The following is a 17,621-nucleotide window of genomic DNA, read 5'->3' on the forward strand; positions in this document are numbered from 1 at the left end:
TTTTCTCAAATTAAGCAGAATTTTAAAAGAGCCATTCTGTTTGAAGGCCTCACTGGCAATACTGTTCTCTCCTTGGTAAACATGGAGGACACAGGTGCAGAACTTCCCAGGAAGTGCAGGCACCCGGAGCTGAGAGCTTCCGGTCATAACCACAGCCTCCAGCATGGCCATCTGGGGCCCTCCCCACTGGCCTCCCTCGAGACTGCTTCTTTTGAGTTAAGTTCTTTGGGCACCAGACAACTTTTCCCAGTGTCTAAGTAATTCCAGAAGGAATTCCGTACCAACCTTGTGGAAATAAAACGGTGCACGGTGTCTGGCTGGCAGGAGACAAATGCAACAGTCAGCACCCCCACCGTGGGAGGTAGTCCATTAACAAGCGGGCATAGATTCGCTGCTCCAAAATCCCTGTGGAGCTCCAAGATGGAACCACTCCACTCATCTACCACCCTAGGGCATGCCCAGCACCCAGCCTCACACTCCAGCACCCAGATGATCAGAAGGTCTACAGGCGACTCAGGCAGAGCTGACAAGCCTGGTTGCATAACCAACACAAATGCAATGGCATCCTTGGCAGGCAGGGAGTGGTCTTCTCTCTCTCTATTGCCTTTGGTCCCAAGGCCTCCCTGGTGGGAACAACGTGGCAGCCCAGACGCAGTAAGCAAAAATGCTAGCAACCAAGTCCGCTCCAGGGCACGGCAGAGGAAGCCCAGCAATGAACAGGACTTGAGGAAAATCAAAAGGGAAACGCATTTAGAGAGGCTACGAAAGCCAAGTTCCGCACATATGCCTTTACAAACACTGCTGCATACACCATGCTTTTTCTGGCTCCTTTTGGCTTTTTCTAAGAAACAAAACAAAACCAAAAAGATTGTATTTTCAAACAAATAGCTCTGCACAGGCATGTGTGTCCCAAATGTCAGGAATTAGATGCTAAGGAAATTCCTTCTAACATCTGTGAGTGATTTGGTACCATACATCACTGTTCCTTTCGAGTTCACCTTCAAGATCAGAGAAGAATAAGCAAACATTCAAATGTAGCAACAGCTTTTCTCTCCTGTTAAGCGTGATCGGAAACCCATGTGAGTTTCCCAGGGTGACACCACAGGGTCACGCGGCGAGATGACGAGGAGACATGGGGTAACACAAAACCTTCCTCCGACACGCACTTCCAGGCAAAACAGACGAGCAGTCATTACGTGCAGATGTCTCCTCCGGCTCTCGCTGCTCTCCACCACCACAACACGAATCACAGAACATTCTAACCTCCCCCAAAGCCTACACGCAGGAACCCCGACACACTCCGGGCTTAAGACACACGTGCAACTACGTGTACAACCTTCACGCAGGCCTGGGTGTAGGGAACAAGTCGAACTTGCGGGAAACACCACCAGCTACAAACGAAAACACGAGGGAGGGGGTTTGACTCAACAGCACCTACAGCACATTAGTCAAAGGCACCTGACACTTTTCTAAGTGGCTGACTCCAGGCCCTTTGTTGGTGAAACCTCAAACCCTTGTAGCCATTCTCCCTCCCTTTCGCCCCAATCCCATCTCTTTAGCCTTTGTCAAACAACTGGCTCCAAATGTGTTTGTTCTGTGTTTCTTTCTTTTTCCCAACGGGGGTTAAAATTAATGGTCAAGTGGGTTTAATTTTTAAGTTCTCACAAAGGCTTGAATTCACTGCTCTGAGAAAAACTGCAGATGGAATGTTCTTGGAAATGACTGCCCATTAAGCACACATCTTGGGAGCCCGGCCTTTACTGAGGCTAGCCCCGACTCTCCATGGAGGTCAGAAGTTTAGTTGATTCAGCAAGAATGACTCCATTAACAGCTCCAGCTCCTTGTTCCACAGTAAACATGCACACATTCCAAATCCTGGAAAATGTGAGTCAGTCCGGAGAAGGCTGAGCGGCCCAAGGCTCCACCACACGGGATAGAAACCAGGGAAGCCATTTGTCTGTTTCACAGAACACATTCACAGACAGCAATGGATGCCAGCATCAGAAAAGTGAGCTTCCAGAGGGTGGGGTAGACCGGGTGAGGCCACACGTCACCATTCCAGCACCTTCAAGTCAAACCATTTATTGCCACAGCTATTATTATTATTACTATTACTATTATTTTGCCTAAGATTTTCTTCTTTACTTAGTAGGATGACATTGAGAGAGAGATGGGTCTTCCATCTACTGGTTCACTCCTCATATGGATGCAATGGCCAGACAGGACAGGTCAAAGCCAGGATACGGGAATTCCATCTGTGTCTTCCAAAGGGGATAGCACAGACCAAAAGCTTGGGTCACCCTTGGATGTTTTCCCAAGCACACTAGCAGGAAGCTGGACTGCAAGCAGAGTAGCCAGGACTCAAACCGGCACCTCTACAGGATCTCAGCTATACAACCAGCAGCTTAACGTGCCAAGCCACAAAAGCAGCCCTGCTATTGTTGCTAAACAGAATTTTGTTTTTCTGTTCTCCTAAATAATTCTACCTCTTACAAGGGGCTCAAGCTAAAAGTCAAATTTAAGCAAACTCCTAGACAAAGTGAAAAATAACCCTAGGTTGACAGCTGCTCAAGAAAAGCTTGTGGCTAGTTTTACAACATCTACCAGCTAGCGAGGTCACACTGCAGGAACTCAGTCCTACCCACACACACATAAACAAAACCATGACAAGCAACGCTGCTCTGGTTCATGCTGTCTTCTTCTTTTTCCCACTCATTCTCAACGGAGCAGTGCAGTTCTCTCCCTGGTACTTGGCTTTCAATTATTTGCTGGCCTGTTAAAGACCTCGGCCACCTTAAACAACTCTGCAACGCGGCTAGTGAGGATCTGCAACCACAATCCGCATGGCAGCTGCTGACTTGCAGCAGCAATCACACATCAGTCCTGATCCATGGCTCTTGGACCTTTTACTCTTGTGACTAATGGGCTGCACTTGCCACATGGCTTCACTGAGTGAAGGGTCAACCGGGCCACAGAGGACACGACTGGGTCAACGGGGACCCAAGCCTTTGACACAGGCTTCATTCGCTCGGATCACCAACCAGCACAGTGCATTGTAACCATGGTCCACACCATGCACAAGTACCCTTACCCTAACCGTTAGGCAAATGCAAGACCCTACAACACAGACCCAGCCATGTCAAGATGCTATGAGAGAACGCAAATAATACAATGCCATCTACTTTCTTTCCTAACGTCCATGACACGTTCTAGGGGGAAGCTCACTCGGACCCTGCCTCTCACAGTCCTTCTGTGTCAGCACTCTGGCACAGACACCTCCCCACCGGGGCACGCAACTTATCCCCTTGGCAGCAACCGCTGCAAATAAAGAAACACACACATAGTTCTTTGAACAAAAATCCAGATGGCGGAAAGATCACCCTCTTTTCTCCTCTGAATCCCGAGAACCAAACCCCCCTTGGCAGAGAGACGGAGGGTATAGAGAAATAGATAAAAATAAATGGTATTTACCTTCTTCTGTTTCATGCCACACGATCCCTTCCAAATTCACACTGGTCCCAGGTTCACAGGGCCCCAGACACTCTGGCTCTGTCACTACTCCGACTTCACACGTATTCACACCCACGGACCGAGTCCGAACCAAAAGCTGTTCAACCGGTGCTGCAATATTGGATGAAGATGGGGGGAAGTAGGAAGGCAGAAGCTGAGGCGTGAGGTTGCTGGCAATCGGCGGTGGTGGCGCTGGCACTGTGAACAGGGAGTCAACCTGAAAGACAGACAGGCTTACTGCAGTAGAGCTGCATTCCGAGCCTCTCGATGCAGTCTGCTTACATCACTTCAACAATATCCACCGTCCAGGTCCCATCTACTGTGGCAATATGCTTTTTGACTCTTTTCACGGTGCCAAAATACAAAACACAGGGCAATGAGCAGCTGGGCTTCCTTTTAAAATTTTCTTCTTTTTTTTCCACATCGGGCAAGGTGAACAAACGAGCGAGCACCAGCTGCCTGAACTACTCACAGTCCCTTCTAACACTCATCCGTGGACAACCTCTAGCCAAGGTAGATGCGGATGAAAGACACTGTGCAACATATAAAGTCAGTCTCCCACTTGCAATGAAAGCTGATCTTCAAAAGAACATTTTCCAAAAGAGAGAATTCCAACAAATACAAGTCAATGGTAATATATACATTATTGAGCATTTAAGTACAGGAGATAGACTAAAATTGTTCTCGAAGCACTTTATATATCATAGTGAATTAAATCACTATCAAAATGTATTAACTTACTCTGCTGCATGTGTGAAATATAGCATCTCAGGGCTGGAGCCGTGGCACAAAAGGTTAAGCCTCTGCCTGTGGCCCAGAGTCCCATATGGGCGGCAGTTCGAGTCCTAGCTATTTCATTACCAATCCAACTCCCTGATCCCTTGCAGCCACATGGGAAGCCAGGCTCCTGGCTTCAGAGAAGGCCAGTTCTGGCCACTGAAGCCATATAGGGATTAGATAAGTAGATGGAAGATTTTGCTCCCAGCTTCTCCTTCTCTTTCTGCAAATCTGCCTTTCAAATAAAAATAAATAAATCTTTAATGTATATCACTTGAATGCTCCAAAACACATAAGCAGGTTATTGTTAGCATGTAAATTCCTAATTGAGCACTGTACTACAAAGCTGAGCGGAATTCACATAAGCGAAGGAAATAAATGCACGTGCTCAACCTCAACAGAACTTGAATCTCTCCAAAGCATACCACACTCGGTGTGCCAACCTGTAACCACCCCCGGCCTCAGCACCCCTGGCCATTGCCAATCCTGTGACATGATGGTCCATCCAAACGGTACATCCATTATACTCTTATGCCCAGGACAGCAGCAAAGGAGTTTCAGCCAGAAAATCCAAACAAATCCATACATGACATAAGCAAAGCCTAGTTAGGTACTAACCAGGCATTCCCCCAACACACCCCAATATTCATCTACCCCATTTAAACAAGTGCTAGGACTGCTGTAGTATCACCATGATCTTGCTGGAGAGCCTGGTGGTGAAAAAGCCACACAGAAAGTATTCCTACACCTCGTAGTGTACACAGGCCTGGATCAGGAAATCCCTTGCACGGATTTCAAGCTGGGCTGAAAAAGTCCACACATAAAATGCCATCTTATCTACCCACTCCTTCACTCGCAGATATCCTTCTTACCTTAGGACCCCATTTAGCTACTAATGCAACCTTAGTCATTGATGTTTAGAAAGAAAACAGAGAGAGTGTATTGCAAGAGAAAGCCATGAGGAAGCTCCTTTTCCACAGCTGAGCCCATCATCTGTAGGGGCTCCCTGTTCATCCAAAGGCAGGAGCAATTTCTGCAACTTGCCGTGCGCTAAGATGATAAACTATATTCACTTGCCTGAGGAATCCAAGATGCAGCTGAACAGCCCTGCACCCATCTGTATGGTAAAGAAACTTAATTTCCTGCTCTCGGAGCTGCCATAAAACTCCTTATGTGCCACTTTTAACTGTTCTGCATTCCTAATCACAGAGACCCAGAAAGGAAAACCTTGAAGAGTCCCAAACCCCAGACATGGTGATTTACGCCCCTGTGTGAACACTGCTTAACGTGGACCAAAGCAAACACTGAGAGCTGACGCATGAGTGAAGTGGATCTGAGGGGAACGGGGAGCGTGGGCATCCGACGCGATCTTGGCAATCTTTATTACAACTGCGGGATAACAGAATCACCTTCCAGAATTTATTTTTCTTCAGAAAAAAGTGAGAGGAAATTATAAATCAGCTATGGTCATGCTTTTTTCTTGCAATGTTGCTCAACAACTTCTTAATTTGTATGGGTCAAATAACTGCATGTTGATGTCACACACACTAACCAAAAAGACAAACTAGATTGAGATGTTGAGGTTATTCTTTAAATGTCTTGGACCATGGCCTACATTAATATCAAGTGAACAAAGATGAACTTCACTGGACAGCAGGAAGTGGAATATAATCGAACAGGGCAGATTTTTTTTTTGGGGGGGGTGGGCAATGAGGACACAGTGCAGGCAGTGGAGGCAACAGGCATCACGGGACGTGTTGACACCAAGATTTCGGCCCCAACTCCGACACTCATTAGCCTGTGACCTTGGAGAGTCATTTAACCTCTCTGGGACAGATTTCCTTAACTGGAAAATGTTATTTGTCAGCCTTCAAATAGTGATGAGAAACTGGATTAGAACAGTGCCTAGACTAAAAGCCCCTCTTTCAACCACCTCCACGCCAAAGCTGCATGAGCAAATATGCATGCACACACACAAACACAATTGTAAGTATTTATTCAACTGCAAATTGCAAATATCAAACTTCTGGAGATTTTGGGTGACTTAGGAGAAAAGCCACAGTTCCCAGTGCCCCCAGAGGTCACCTGTGGCTTTTCCATGAAAGCAATACAAATGCAACGAGAAACACTTAATGACTTCTTTAAAATGGGAGCTCCAACCTGCGTGTTTTAGAATAAGAAATCTAGGGTTCAGAGAGTTTGACTACAAACATGAACTTAATCATAAACAATAAAGGTGCACCTCTTTGGCTCTCACCACTGAATTTCTTTTTAATTGCTCTACTTGCTTTCTAGTGGCAGCACAAAGCTGCCATCCCCTGCCAGGAATCCTTCCTCCCCGACCCCGACTCCACACCATGGACTTTAAGGATGTGTGAGACAGCAGGCAGCAAAAAGTATGTCCACCTGGTCTACCGCAAGTCCCTCTTCTTTGGATGTCACCAACAGCACAGGGCCTTTGGGGTGGAGAATTACCACAGCCACTCCCTTCAAGGTGTTTTCCTTGGCAGGTGAACTATGAAAAACAGTGCGATTGTTCGCCACTTACAAAACGAGACAAGAGTCTGAATTCTCATTACTTCATACAACAATGACTGTGCCATGTGTTACATGGGGCCCACATTCCGGACATTTGAGCCAAGCCTAACACTGCCTGAAAAGGAAAAAAGTACCGAGCCTGATATTGTAATCCAATACCTCTGCACATCACCATCCTATTAGATTTAACAAAAATCTGTAACTCCCTCCATGTAAGTACAGCTACAACACAGTAAAAATCTAAGGAGGTGAACTTAACACTGAGCAGCGCAGCCCAGGGCATGCTGTGTCTTTCCAGTGTTGGCATCTGGCACCCACCGACTGGCTTCATTCACCCACTCCCCATTTTACAGCAGCAATGGGATCAGCAGGAAGGCCGCAGAGACGCCTCACTCCTGCAGAATCTCCTCCCACTAACGCCAACCCTCCTCCTGCTCAGGAACTGTCATCCCTGAAAGCCTGCTCCTGCTCACTGGAACCTGGTGCCGCAGGTGACACAAAATGAATTACTGCACACTGCTGGGGGGCTGGTATCACCCGGCCTGCCCAAACCGAAGCAGGCCAGGCTGAACAGCCTGCCACTGGGGATCAACTGCTCCGTGGGCAACAGGATTGTGACAACAACATCCCTGAGCCAAGTTCAACTAGAGGACTGTATCCCAAGGACCTGCTGGGCAGCCTGAGTGGGGGTGGGGAAATAAGCCAGAGTCTTGGACAGTGGTATCTCAGCTCTGCTCTCCGCTACCTTCTATCACTTCTCCCTGTGAAATGCAAATGGCACCTGGCTGGCATGATTTCACAGGAGGCACCATCAATGACCCCGACTCAAGGCCTGGCACACAACAGCACTCAGTAAACAGGACTGTCTACTGCAGCCAGTTTCATGATCACAAACGCACCTAAGGCCAAATGCCAGGATCTGCTCCATCCAAGACCATTCCCATCAGAGTCCCCTTTTAAAAACTGGTGGGGATCAGGGTCTCCACATCCTAACAGCAGAATGGAGACCTGGTCTGTTTTAGGGATGGTTCCATGTCACAGCTCTTTAATGTCATCTTGGTGGGTTACTGATGATGTGTCTTATGAGAACCCCAAAGAGGAAAACAGGAAAGCAAAATTCTGCGGTGAGAGGAAAAGAATGGGAGAAAAGGCCCCTAAGACTAACAGCTGGGATGGCAGCCTGTCAAGCCCAGCCGCGTGGCAGGCTCACGCTGTTATTTTTGCTTGATTATTCCCAGGTGCCGTGCACGCTGCGCAGTAGCCCAACTATTTATCACATCCCAGAGTCAAGGGCTGTGAGCCGGTGCATGCAGTACAGCCCAGGCAAACAGCAACACTTAGTGAGGGATAACAGCAGGGGGGTTCCAGCCAGAACCCTGGCCTTGTAGGATGCCAATAGCAGGGGTCTGAAAGGTGTTGCTTTGGGGACTGAATCACCCCAGAAGTAGCTGGCCACTGCGTGGATCACAAAGCAGAGGAACACAGGGTCTATCCACACGTGTCACAGAGTCACACGGCTACTCGGAGCTTCACGCTCCAGCCACCTACAGGGTCCTGAGCACGTGTAGACAGCTCCCTGAAACCTCTGCATGGGCTGGCTTCACTACGGCTTTGCCTGGAAGCCAGACTTCACCTGCCCTCAGTTTTGCAGCTCCCCTGCACAGCCACGGCGCTGGGGCCACAGTGACACAGCCCTGGGCACCCGAGGACTCATTTGTCCACCAGATCCCCACCAGCTGTCATCCACTTAGTCTCATCCGTGTTCTTGAAAAAGCACCTGTCCCACTGCCAGACACTCCACCTGTGCCAGAAGTGCCACTGGCATCTCTCCCTCGGCAGAGCTGGGCGTGCTGTGAGCAGCAGCAGTGACGGCCAGTGTTCTCCTGAGTCACGTATAAGCATCCTCTGACTTCCTCTCATCCTCTTTCCAAAGACACTTAGAGGACAAGCTGCCAGCACAGGCGACCACGGTGAAGACACCAGAAAAGCCAAGTTCTTGGGCTGATTCTTCCACCCGTCTTTTTGCTTATGCAAAGCTAAATTCTCGCTACACACAAATTGTTTCTCAATTAGACTTTGTTCCCAGTGCTCTCAGGAGACAAACACACACACACACACACACACACACACACACACACACAGCTCAGTGGAAGTTCTGGAACATGGGTGTGCAAATCAATTTCCCGACGTTTACATGAACAATGTCCATCTTAGCAGACATAGGCCGGCCAGGTTAAGACTCGTAATTTTTCATCAGAAACCGAAAGAACTCAAGAGATGCTCCAGGTTCTGTCGTCCTTCCAGCACAGGCGTGGCTTTAAGAAGGGAGAAAGCAGAGGGGAAAAGAGGGGGAAAAGCCTGTTTGAGAACAATCACCTCATTTTGCTCTCCGCTAACAGCAGCTATTTTCTTTGCCTGACGTGAGGAACTCTCACTTGCAGTCACTTCTAAATTATTTTCAACTAAAAAATTTTAGATTATTTATTTCAAAGACAGAGCATCAGAAAGGGACAGGGAAAGACAGGGCTCTCCCATCCGAATGGCCACAATGGTTGGGTCAGATGGAAACCGGGAGCCAGGAACTCCATCCTGTCTCCATCATGGGTGGCACGTGCCCAGGTACTTGGGTCAGCATCCACTATCCTCCCAGGTACAAGACACAGCAGCCAGGACATGAACTTGCACCCTGCTGTGGTACACAGGTGCACCTGCTCCTTGGCTCTGCTTCTAAGATGAAACCTATCACTATGACTTGAATCCTCAACTTAAAAAATCATCCTTGCCTTTTGCAGAGCTAGAGTTGGAATGACTGGGTCTTTAATGCGTGTTGAATGTGGAGATGGGGCTAGGCCTGTGTACATACGACAACGCTGTATGAACACATGTGCACAGCATGTGTGACCACGGCTGGGTAGGGGTTCACGAGTTACTCACTGCCCCTTCCATCTTAGGGACAAACTATGGAGAGCTTTCCCAACGGTAAAACCATCATTCAGAGAGAAAGGGGTGTTTCTGATCTGCATCTGGGAAGCAGGACAATAGCAGTGATAAGTATTGGCAGGGAGGATGGAGAATGGGACCAGGACCGTCTTAGGGCAGGGAGTCCAAGCCACCCTTCCTCCTAAGACTCGCTCAGGACACTGAGGGAGGCAGCCTCTTGCCCCCTTCCTCAGCCGCTGAGCCTCAAGCCCCTCTTGGTCACATGGGAGGCCAGGCTACAGTTCCGGGCTCCTGGCTTCAGCTGGCCCAGCCCTGCCTGCTATAGGCATTTGGGGAATAAACCAACAAGTAACACAATCTCACTCTCTCTATGACTGTGCTATTTGAGTAGATGAAATACATGCACATTTTTTAAAAAGAAGAAAGGCAAGGAAGGAAGCTAGAGAAACCTGCCAAGCCTTCCACCAGGTTCTCAGCCACATCCCAATTTCGTACAAATGGCTGCTTCAGTGCCCTTCCTGGGGGGCAGGGCAGATCTTCACAGCTGATGGGCCGGGCTAGGGTGGGGAAGCCTCTCAAAGATGCTCTCTCCATGACAACGGGCAAAAGGGCCAGGACACCATTCCGTATTTTATAACCTTGGTGCTGCCAGGGGCTCAATGTGACATTTTTGTTTAAACCTGTTCAACAGGAAGATGCTAAGTTGTTCCACTTTGGAATCCAAGCAGGCAAATGCCAAGGTTCAGGGAAGTGGGTATGTCATTGAACCTCATCACTGCCACCCTTCACGCTGTGGCCACCTCAGGACCATGTCTGTGTGACAAGGCGATCACACACTGACCAGGAGCCCGCCCCATTCTTTAAGGGTCACAGTAAAAAGCCGCCTCACTCTTGGGGATGTCATTTCCTCCGCGAACAAATTTTTGCCAGGAGCTACCATGTACCAAGCATTGTTCCAGGAGTCCTCTGGAAACCCGCAGGCTGGCAGGGAATGGGCAGCAGCCACAGAATTAAGAATAGTCAGGGCTAAGACAGTTAAGCCCGGGGCATTGTGGGAGCAACAGGGGGCAGGGCAAGCAGACCCCTGCAGACAGTGAGCAAGAGCTGGGAGGAGCGGACAGCTGTGGAAGCCACAACCAAGGAACAGCCTGGAGGGATGGCTGGCCATGTAGCATCAGGGGAGCAGAGATCCACAGGCTGAGGGGTGGGGACGGTCGGGCAGATCTGTTTCAGTTGGTGAGTGGGTTGCTTCCCGAGATGGGAGACACAGAGGAGCACCTGGGGGCAATGTCGTGTCAGGCAAATGGCTCAGACTTAGGGAACTCGGGGGAATGACCTAGGCTGTAACAGGGTTGTGCAGTCAATGGAAGAGGCGAGATGGCTGAAGAAACGTTGGAGGGCAGAATGTGGTAGAGTGGCTGGTGCGGCTAGGCACTCCAGGAGGCATCAAGAGCAAGGGAGAAAAGCACTAGGATTAGAGAATTTGGAGTGGCATCCAACCACACCATGAGCAGGGGAACACAGACGGTGCCACCCTTTGAGGGCCATCATGGGCTCCCTTTCCAGCCTTCCTCCCCTAGCAGCAGAACAAGGCTGCCAATTTCCAGAATTTCCTTTATGGTCACCTAACAGCACCTATGCCCGCCCAGAACTTTCCTGATCTAGGTGAGGAGACAAGTCAACTTGTCCAGCAGTCACCTTTCTCCACAGACGATCATGATCACTGAGAACTCAGACCCCATCCCAAAATACCATTTCCTATCACCTTTATGTGTCCTGGGCAGCTGAGAAAATGATGTGGCTTTAACTTCAGGAAGCTGAACCCCAAAACTCACATGTGTCCCAGATTGTGGCCCTGACCAGACCAAAGCACCTCCACTCTAAATATTACTATCATGCTACAAACAGCGATAAGCTCTTCATCCTCTATTCATGTATTTCAATTTTCTGTTCCTAAAAGCCAGTGTTGTAATAAAGCAGGTTAATGTGGCTCTTGTGACACCAGCATCTAGCTCCTTGTTCAAGTACCTGGGAAGGCAGCAGCAGAGGGCCAGATGCTTGGGCCTTGCCACCACCCGTTTTCCTATGACGTATAAGCCAAGCAGGTATTTCACAGCTACACTTCTACCATGAAATAACAACAGCAAACACTTTGACCTCAAACTCAGAGAAACGTTACCCACTCTCACCAAAAGAATTCCATGTTTTTCATTACTACACTTGAACTACCAAAAACTGTGCTCAATTATTGCTACTAGATTTTAAGTTAAAAAAAAAAAAAGAATACAAATCTGTGGGAGGTGTTTTGTCTATTGCTATATAAATAACTACCTAACTCCCAGTCTGCCTCCTGGCCGGAAAAGCCTAAATTCTTTGCTGGGAGTTGTGTACACCAAGTCTGCCACCTGAAAAGCTGGGGAGCCAGTTAATGAGGAATGCCTGGGTCTTCAACAGCTCACTCAGCAAGCAGAGTTCAGCATATGCTGGTGCGAGGAGGGAAGGGGCAGGCGTACTGGAAGAGGATACAAAGGAAGGGCAAAGAAGGCACAGTGAGGGCCCGGAACAAGAAGTAAACGTCCTGGGTTTTCACTTGCAACACCAGTAGCCCACACAGGCACCAGCTGGAGTGGCAGCTGCTCCACTTCTGATTCACATCCCTGCTAAGGGCCAGAAAATGTGGCACCCTTGTGGGAGTCCCGGAAGAGGATCCTGGCTCCCAGCTTCAGATCAGATCAGATCGGCTCCAGCCAGTGTGTCCATTTGGGGAGTGAATCAGCAGATGAAAGACCTTCTCTCTATCTCTCCTTTTCTCTCTGTTAAATCTGCATTTCAAATAAAATGCAATGAAAGGGGAAAAAGAGAAAAAAAGCCATGTGCCCAGTACCTCTTAGCTCTCTCAATAAAACCCCAGTCGTCACCCAGTAAACACAGGCAGCTGTTGTATTCCTTGAGCAACTCTACCGTGCCATTTGGTGTGCTCAGCCAATCCAATGATATCCCAGGCAGGTAAGATCCTTGCCTCCACAAAGCTCCCAGACCAGTGAATTGAGAAACAAACATCCTTGTCAGTAAGCTACACCTCTCTGAAAGAAGCAGAGCAAATGTGAGTGCGTTGTATCACTGCAATGTGATTTGGGAAACATTTTAATCTTGAAAAACGGGATATTTTATCTTAATTCCCACAAGTGAATGAACCTCTGTACCCAAATACATTTTGTGGGAGACTGGAAATGAATCCAGTCATTCCCAACAGCTGGGTTCTTTAATCCAGCCATGTACTCAAGGATGGAGAGCTAACAACACCTCAGCTAGGATGCTCACATGCCATGGGACCCAGAAACATCTCTGGACCGGGTATTACGGGCCTAGACATAAGGATGCAATCTCTGCCTGGCCTACAGGGTGAAAAGCATGACTTTTCCCCCAAGATTTACTTCTCTTGAAAAGGCAGATTTTACAGAGAAGGAGAAACAAAAAGTTCTTCCATCTGCTGGTTCACTTTCCCAATGGCTGCAACAGTCGGAGTTGAGCCTATCCAAAGCCAGGAGCCAGGGGCGTCTTCTGGGTCTTCCATGCAGGTGCAGGGACCCAAGGTTTGGGGCCATCTTCCACTGTTTTCTCAGGTCACAAGCAGGAAGCTGGATGAGGGAAGTGGAGCAGCCAGGACACGAACCAGCACCCATATGGGATAACGGTGTTTGCAGGCAAAGGATAAAACAATGAAGCCATGGCGTCAGCCCCCAAAGCATGCTTATTTTTGCCACAGTGGTAATACACTTTAAAAAATGGACAGATACATGTGCATATAGTATTTTTCAAGAAAGCACTACAGATGGTATAAAAATCTTTTAAGAATATGTCCACTGTGTCTATTTGTAACATTACCATCCAGCCCTGACATATGCATACATATTTTATTTCATGAAATACCCCATATGTTTTAATGCATTTTTCATAGCTTACATCTATGTTGGAAACTACAATATAGTTGTTTTACACAGAAAATTGAAGGAGCACCTATTTGAAAATCGCTAAACAACTATCTTCTGCATGGTACGCATGGGTTTCCTTTCCATGTATTCCATTCTAATAACTATAACCATAACACTTCACACTTAAACAACAAAATGTGGTGGGGCCAGCATTGTGGCAAAACAGGAAGGCCATTGCCCACGATGTCGGCATCTGTTAGGGTATTGGTTCAAGTTCACGCTTCTCCACTTCCAATGGACCTTCCTTTCCTGCTATTGGGCCTGGGAGAGCAGTAGAGGATGGCTAAAGTGTGGCTGGAAACAGAAGATCTGTGTGTGTGTGTCTCTGCCTCTCTGTCTCTCTCTGTAACTCAAACACATTTTAACAAGAGGGGCATCAACTTAAACTGAAAATCATTTTAAGATAGGCAACTGACTTTAAAACCTCTTGTTTATGAATGCTCACACTTATTAAAACTAGCATTCCTTCATCACGACATTAATTTTAATTAGAACCCTAAAGAGTATGTGACAAATGGAGACCTGCTACCAAAGTCACAGCGAGGAAGTGAAGGAACAATCGTGACACCTAGAATGAAGGACACAAACCCACAGCAGCACTCCAAGACCCTGCGTCACTTGTCCTTGGTTTGGTGGTACAGGTGAAATGTTTTCCGGTGCCCTTGATGGCATTCTTGTGTGCTGGGGTCTGGGGATTCTTTAAGCTTTGACCATTTATTAACAAAAGCTTCACTTCCAACCTTTGCTACACAACATAATACAAAGGTTGTAAATTTTATAAAATACTTAACCTCTAATACTTTTTTTAAAAATCAAATAAACTTCTCTTTAAGCCATGTCCTTTTAAAATCCCATTTAAAAATTGATTTCTTGCCATCAAACAAATAATTTTGATTGAAACATTTCTTTGAAACCTGTTCGGCCAAACAATGAAGTGAAGGATAACATTAGCCAACAGGCTTTGAGCGGGACAGGTTGTTATGGCCCAACAGGTACAAAACAGTTTGAGACATCCTCAAATCTCCTTTATTGGGAGTGCCTGGGTTCAAGTCCCACCCCTGCTTCCAATTCCAGCTTCCTGCTAATGCACACCTCGGGAGGCAGCAGACAGCGAACCCTGTGCTCACGTGCCTGCTACCGAAACAAAGACCAAGCGGGAGCTCTGGGTTCCTGGCTTCAGCGTGGCCCCACCCCAGCTGGGGAGCAACCAGGGAGAACTCACTTGCAAGCATGCTCACTGCCTTGCATCTATCTTCTGACACCGCCCTACCAATGAAAACACATTTACTTGTCCAAAGTGCTGTGACCGTCCCTGGCGCAAGCATTTTGCAAGGATGCAAAGATAAAAAGCAGCACAACAACTTCCACAGTAGACAAGCCTTGCTTGCAGTTTCAGTTGGGATAGGTCAGCTCAAGGTCACAGGAGCTGGTAACCAAAAAAAAGGCCCCAGACTATTAACGCTGGTGGTCCCAAAGCCCACTATGTATGTGCAACATGGCTTCTTCTCTGCCTCGGGCACATGAGGGACCCGGAGTGTGACTGCAGCCAGCCTAGTGTCCCCACGGGGCAGCAAGGGAGGACAGCAGCTGTTACCTCTTGCTCTTGGGAGACCCAGCTGCTCTCTCTTGTCCCTGTGTGAATCGAGGTCATGCCCTGATGCACCAGCTCGGTACCCACTGTGACAGAGCAGCTCACAGTTGCACGGTTCTAGAAGGCCTGTCCCCGTCATGTCACAATCTGAGTACAGACCCACATTCTGGGAACCGAGAACTTCCTCCCCATATTCACCTGGGACTCAAGAGTAGGACCAGCCGAGCAGAACCTCCTCGCCCGGACAGCAGGTACGCTTCCTCTCTCATCACTCTCCCACTGCCTCGTTACAGGGAACAAGACAAATGCTCTCACCCATGCACCAGAGAGTCTTCATATTTCGCCAAACAGAAATGAAAAATAAACCTAATGTAAGCTGCCACAGGTTCATGAAACGCCCCTGGCACTTCCATCAAAGTCTGTAGGCATGTACGGACTCTTTGAAGACATGGAGCTGCAGCTGATCAAGCATGATTTATAAGCAACGCTGATTGAGCTGGTAGATAACACTGCTGTCTAATCATTAGTAGTCAGACAACAGCCATGTGAACACATCAATTATGGGCCACTGCCAAACGCCCTTGAGATCTTGGAGATTAACAGCCAATCCTCTGTTTTACAAGCTCACATCAAAAAGAATATTAATAAAAGGAGGGGCAATGTGAAAGCTTGTCAGAGTAATTCAGCCACTAAAACAAGGCATTTTCTCTCTCTCTCTTCTCTGTTGAATTGGCCCAAAAGAGGAAGCTGGCATCAGATACAAAGTGCAAAGCTGCCAATTTCTTGGAAAATGTTTTTCACCAACATATGGGGATTCGTAAGGGTCTCACAATTGCCACTTGGTGAATAAAGGGAGGCAAGACTTCTCCATGTCCCTTTTAAAACGCTGTGATGAAGGAAATGGAGTCATTATCGACTTGCTTTTAACAGGCCCAGCAGAAATATCTCTACCCACAAAATCAGAAATTTTGTAAGATCTCACAGACAGTCCATTTCTCATACTTCCGCCATCCATCCACTAACATTTAATTAAGAGAAACTTCTGGTATGAATTCGCACATTAATGAGCTGCTTCAAATGAGCCTGGTTCTTCCGACCACAGGACAAAAATCAAAATATGTGGCGAGTCCTTAAATCTCCTCGTTCCAACTATCTCAGGAAGACAGACATAAATCCCAATGGATATTTCCACCATTCCTGCCACAGCCCTCATTTCACCTCTAGCAGTGTTTAACACACACACCAGTGAGGTGCCATGTTCCAGTAAATGATCGGATTAAAGCAAACAGTAGCATAGTGGGGGTTCCCACGGTGCCCACCCCCCTACAAGCACAGAAGCCACAAAATGCAGACAAGCCCCAAGTTCCCTGATACTGGCAGAGGCGTCTGCGTTGCTGTTTGCAACACTCTCTATGTTGCCAAAGGGACTTGCCATCATTGCATTTGTCATTCTTCAGGGCAAAATCAATAGGAGGTTGTGGGAAAAACATTTGGGAAGGGGGTGGTTGGCCCCTCCGTCAATCACTTAATTCAAGCACACGTGGACAAGCAAATGCCCAACCAGACTCTTTGCTTGGGGTGGAGCCTGGGGGGGCCTTGTAATTACAGAATCAAAGGTTCACTTTGGTGCTCTTTCTTTATTCACCTGACCTCCACACACAAGGAGTAAGAAACAACCACGTGGGCAAACACTGGGGCAGGGGCTGTGCTTTTTTCACTTGAGTGCAATACTCATTCGGCATGTGCTAGACAAAGGCACAGCACCTAAACCATTCTCTAGCTCGGTTTCTGCACCTGCAAAGCAGAACAGGAAACGGCTCCTGGAGGACCTGGGAGGTGCTGCTCAATCCCACAAACACTAGGTGTTCATTACTGTGCCTTGGGTCTTAAAACGGAAATAGTCTTTTGAGTAGGTTTTGGAACGGGGTAGGGGTGGGGAGTCTTGCCAGCGTCGAAGCAACAAGTATCTACTGGCCTTGAGAAGCCCACTGCAACAGATGCCAGCCCATTCACAAAAGGCCACGTCATCCACTGTATTTGATTCTGAGCCTTCTCTTCTCTGCCACTGGTCCTCTAAAACTATGGATGTCAAGAGGAACCCACAGCTCAACAGAGGCTCCGTGAGCCACACAAGCGGGCCGTAGTCACATACAACACAGGATTCACTCAGGTGAAACCAGCTTTCACAGCAGACCCGCCTCCTTGCCACCTACGGAATGCATTCGGGCCAAGAGTACCTCTCGGAAAAATGCATTTTTAATAACACGTTGAGT

The 17,621-nt window shown here is 47.9% G+C and overlaps 1 protein-coding gene across 1 annotated transcript in view; it reads right to left on the reverse strand.

The window, feature by feature from the left end:
- The window catches only part of ZNF608 (zinc finger protein 608), a 78,543-nt gene that overhangs the window by 39,276 nt on the left and 21,646 nt on the right, over nucleotides 1-17,621 (reverse strand). The window contains exon 2 of the mRNA XM_040968998.1: nucleotides 3,472-3,727. Coding sequence (XP_040824932.1) covers nucleotides 3,472-3,727 — 256 coding nt within the window. The remainder of the gene's footprint in view (nucleotides 1-3,471; nucleotides 3,728-17,621) is intronic.

Source organism: Ochotona curzoniae, unplaced genomic scaffold, assembly GCF_017591425.1.
Source record: "Ochotona curzoniae isolate NIBS_2020 unplaced genomic scaffold, NIBS_Ocur_1.0 contig_1, whole genome shotgun sequence".
In the NCBI taxonomy this organism is placed as follows: domain Eukaryota; kingdom Metazoa; phylum Chordata; class Mammalia; order Lagomorpha; family Ochotonidae; genus Ochotona; species Ochotona curzoniae.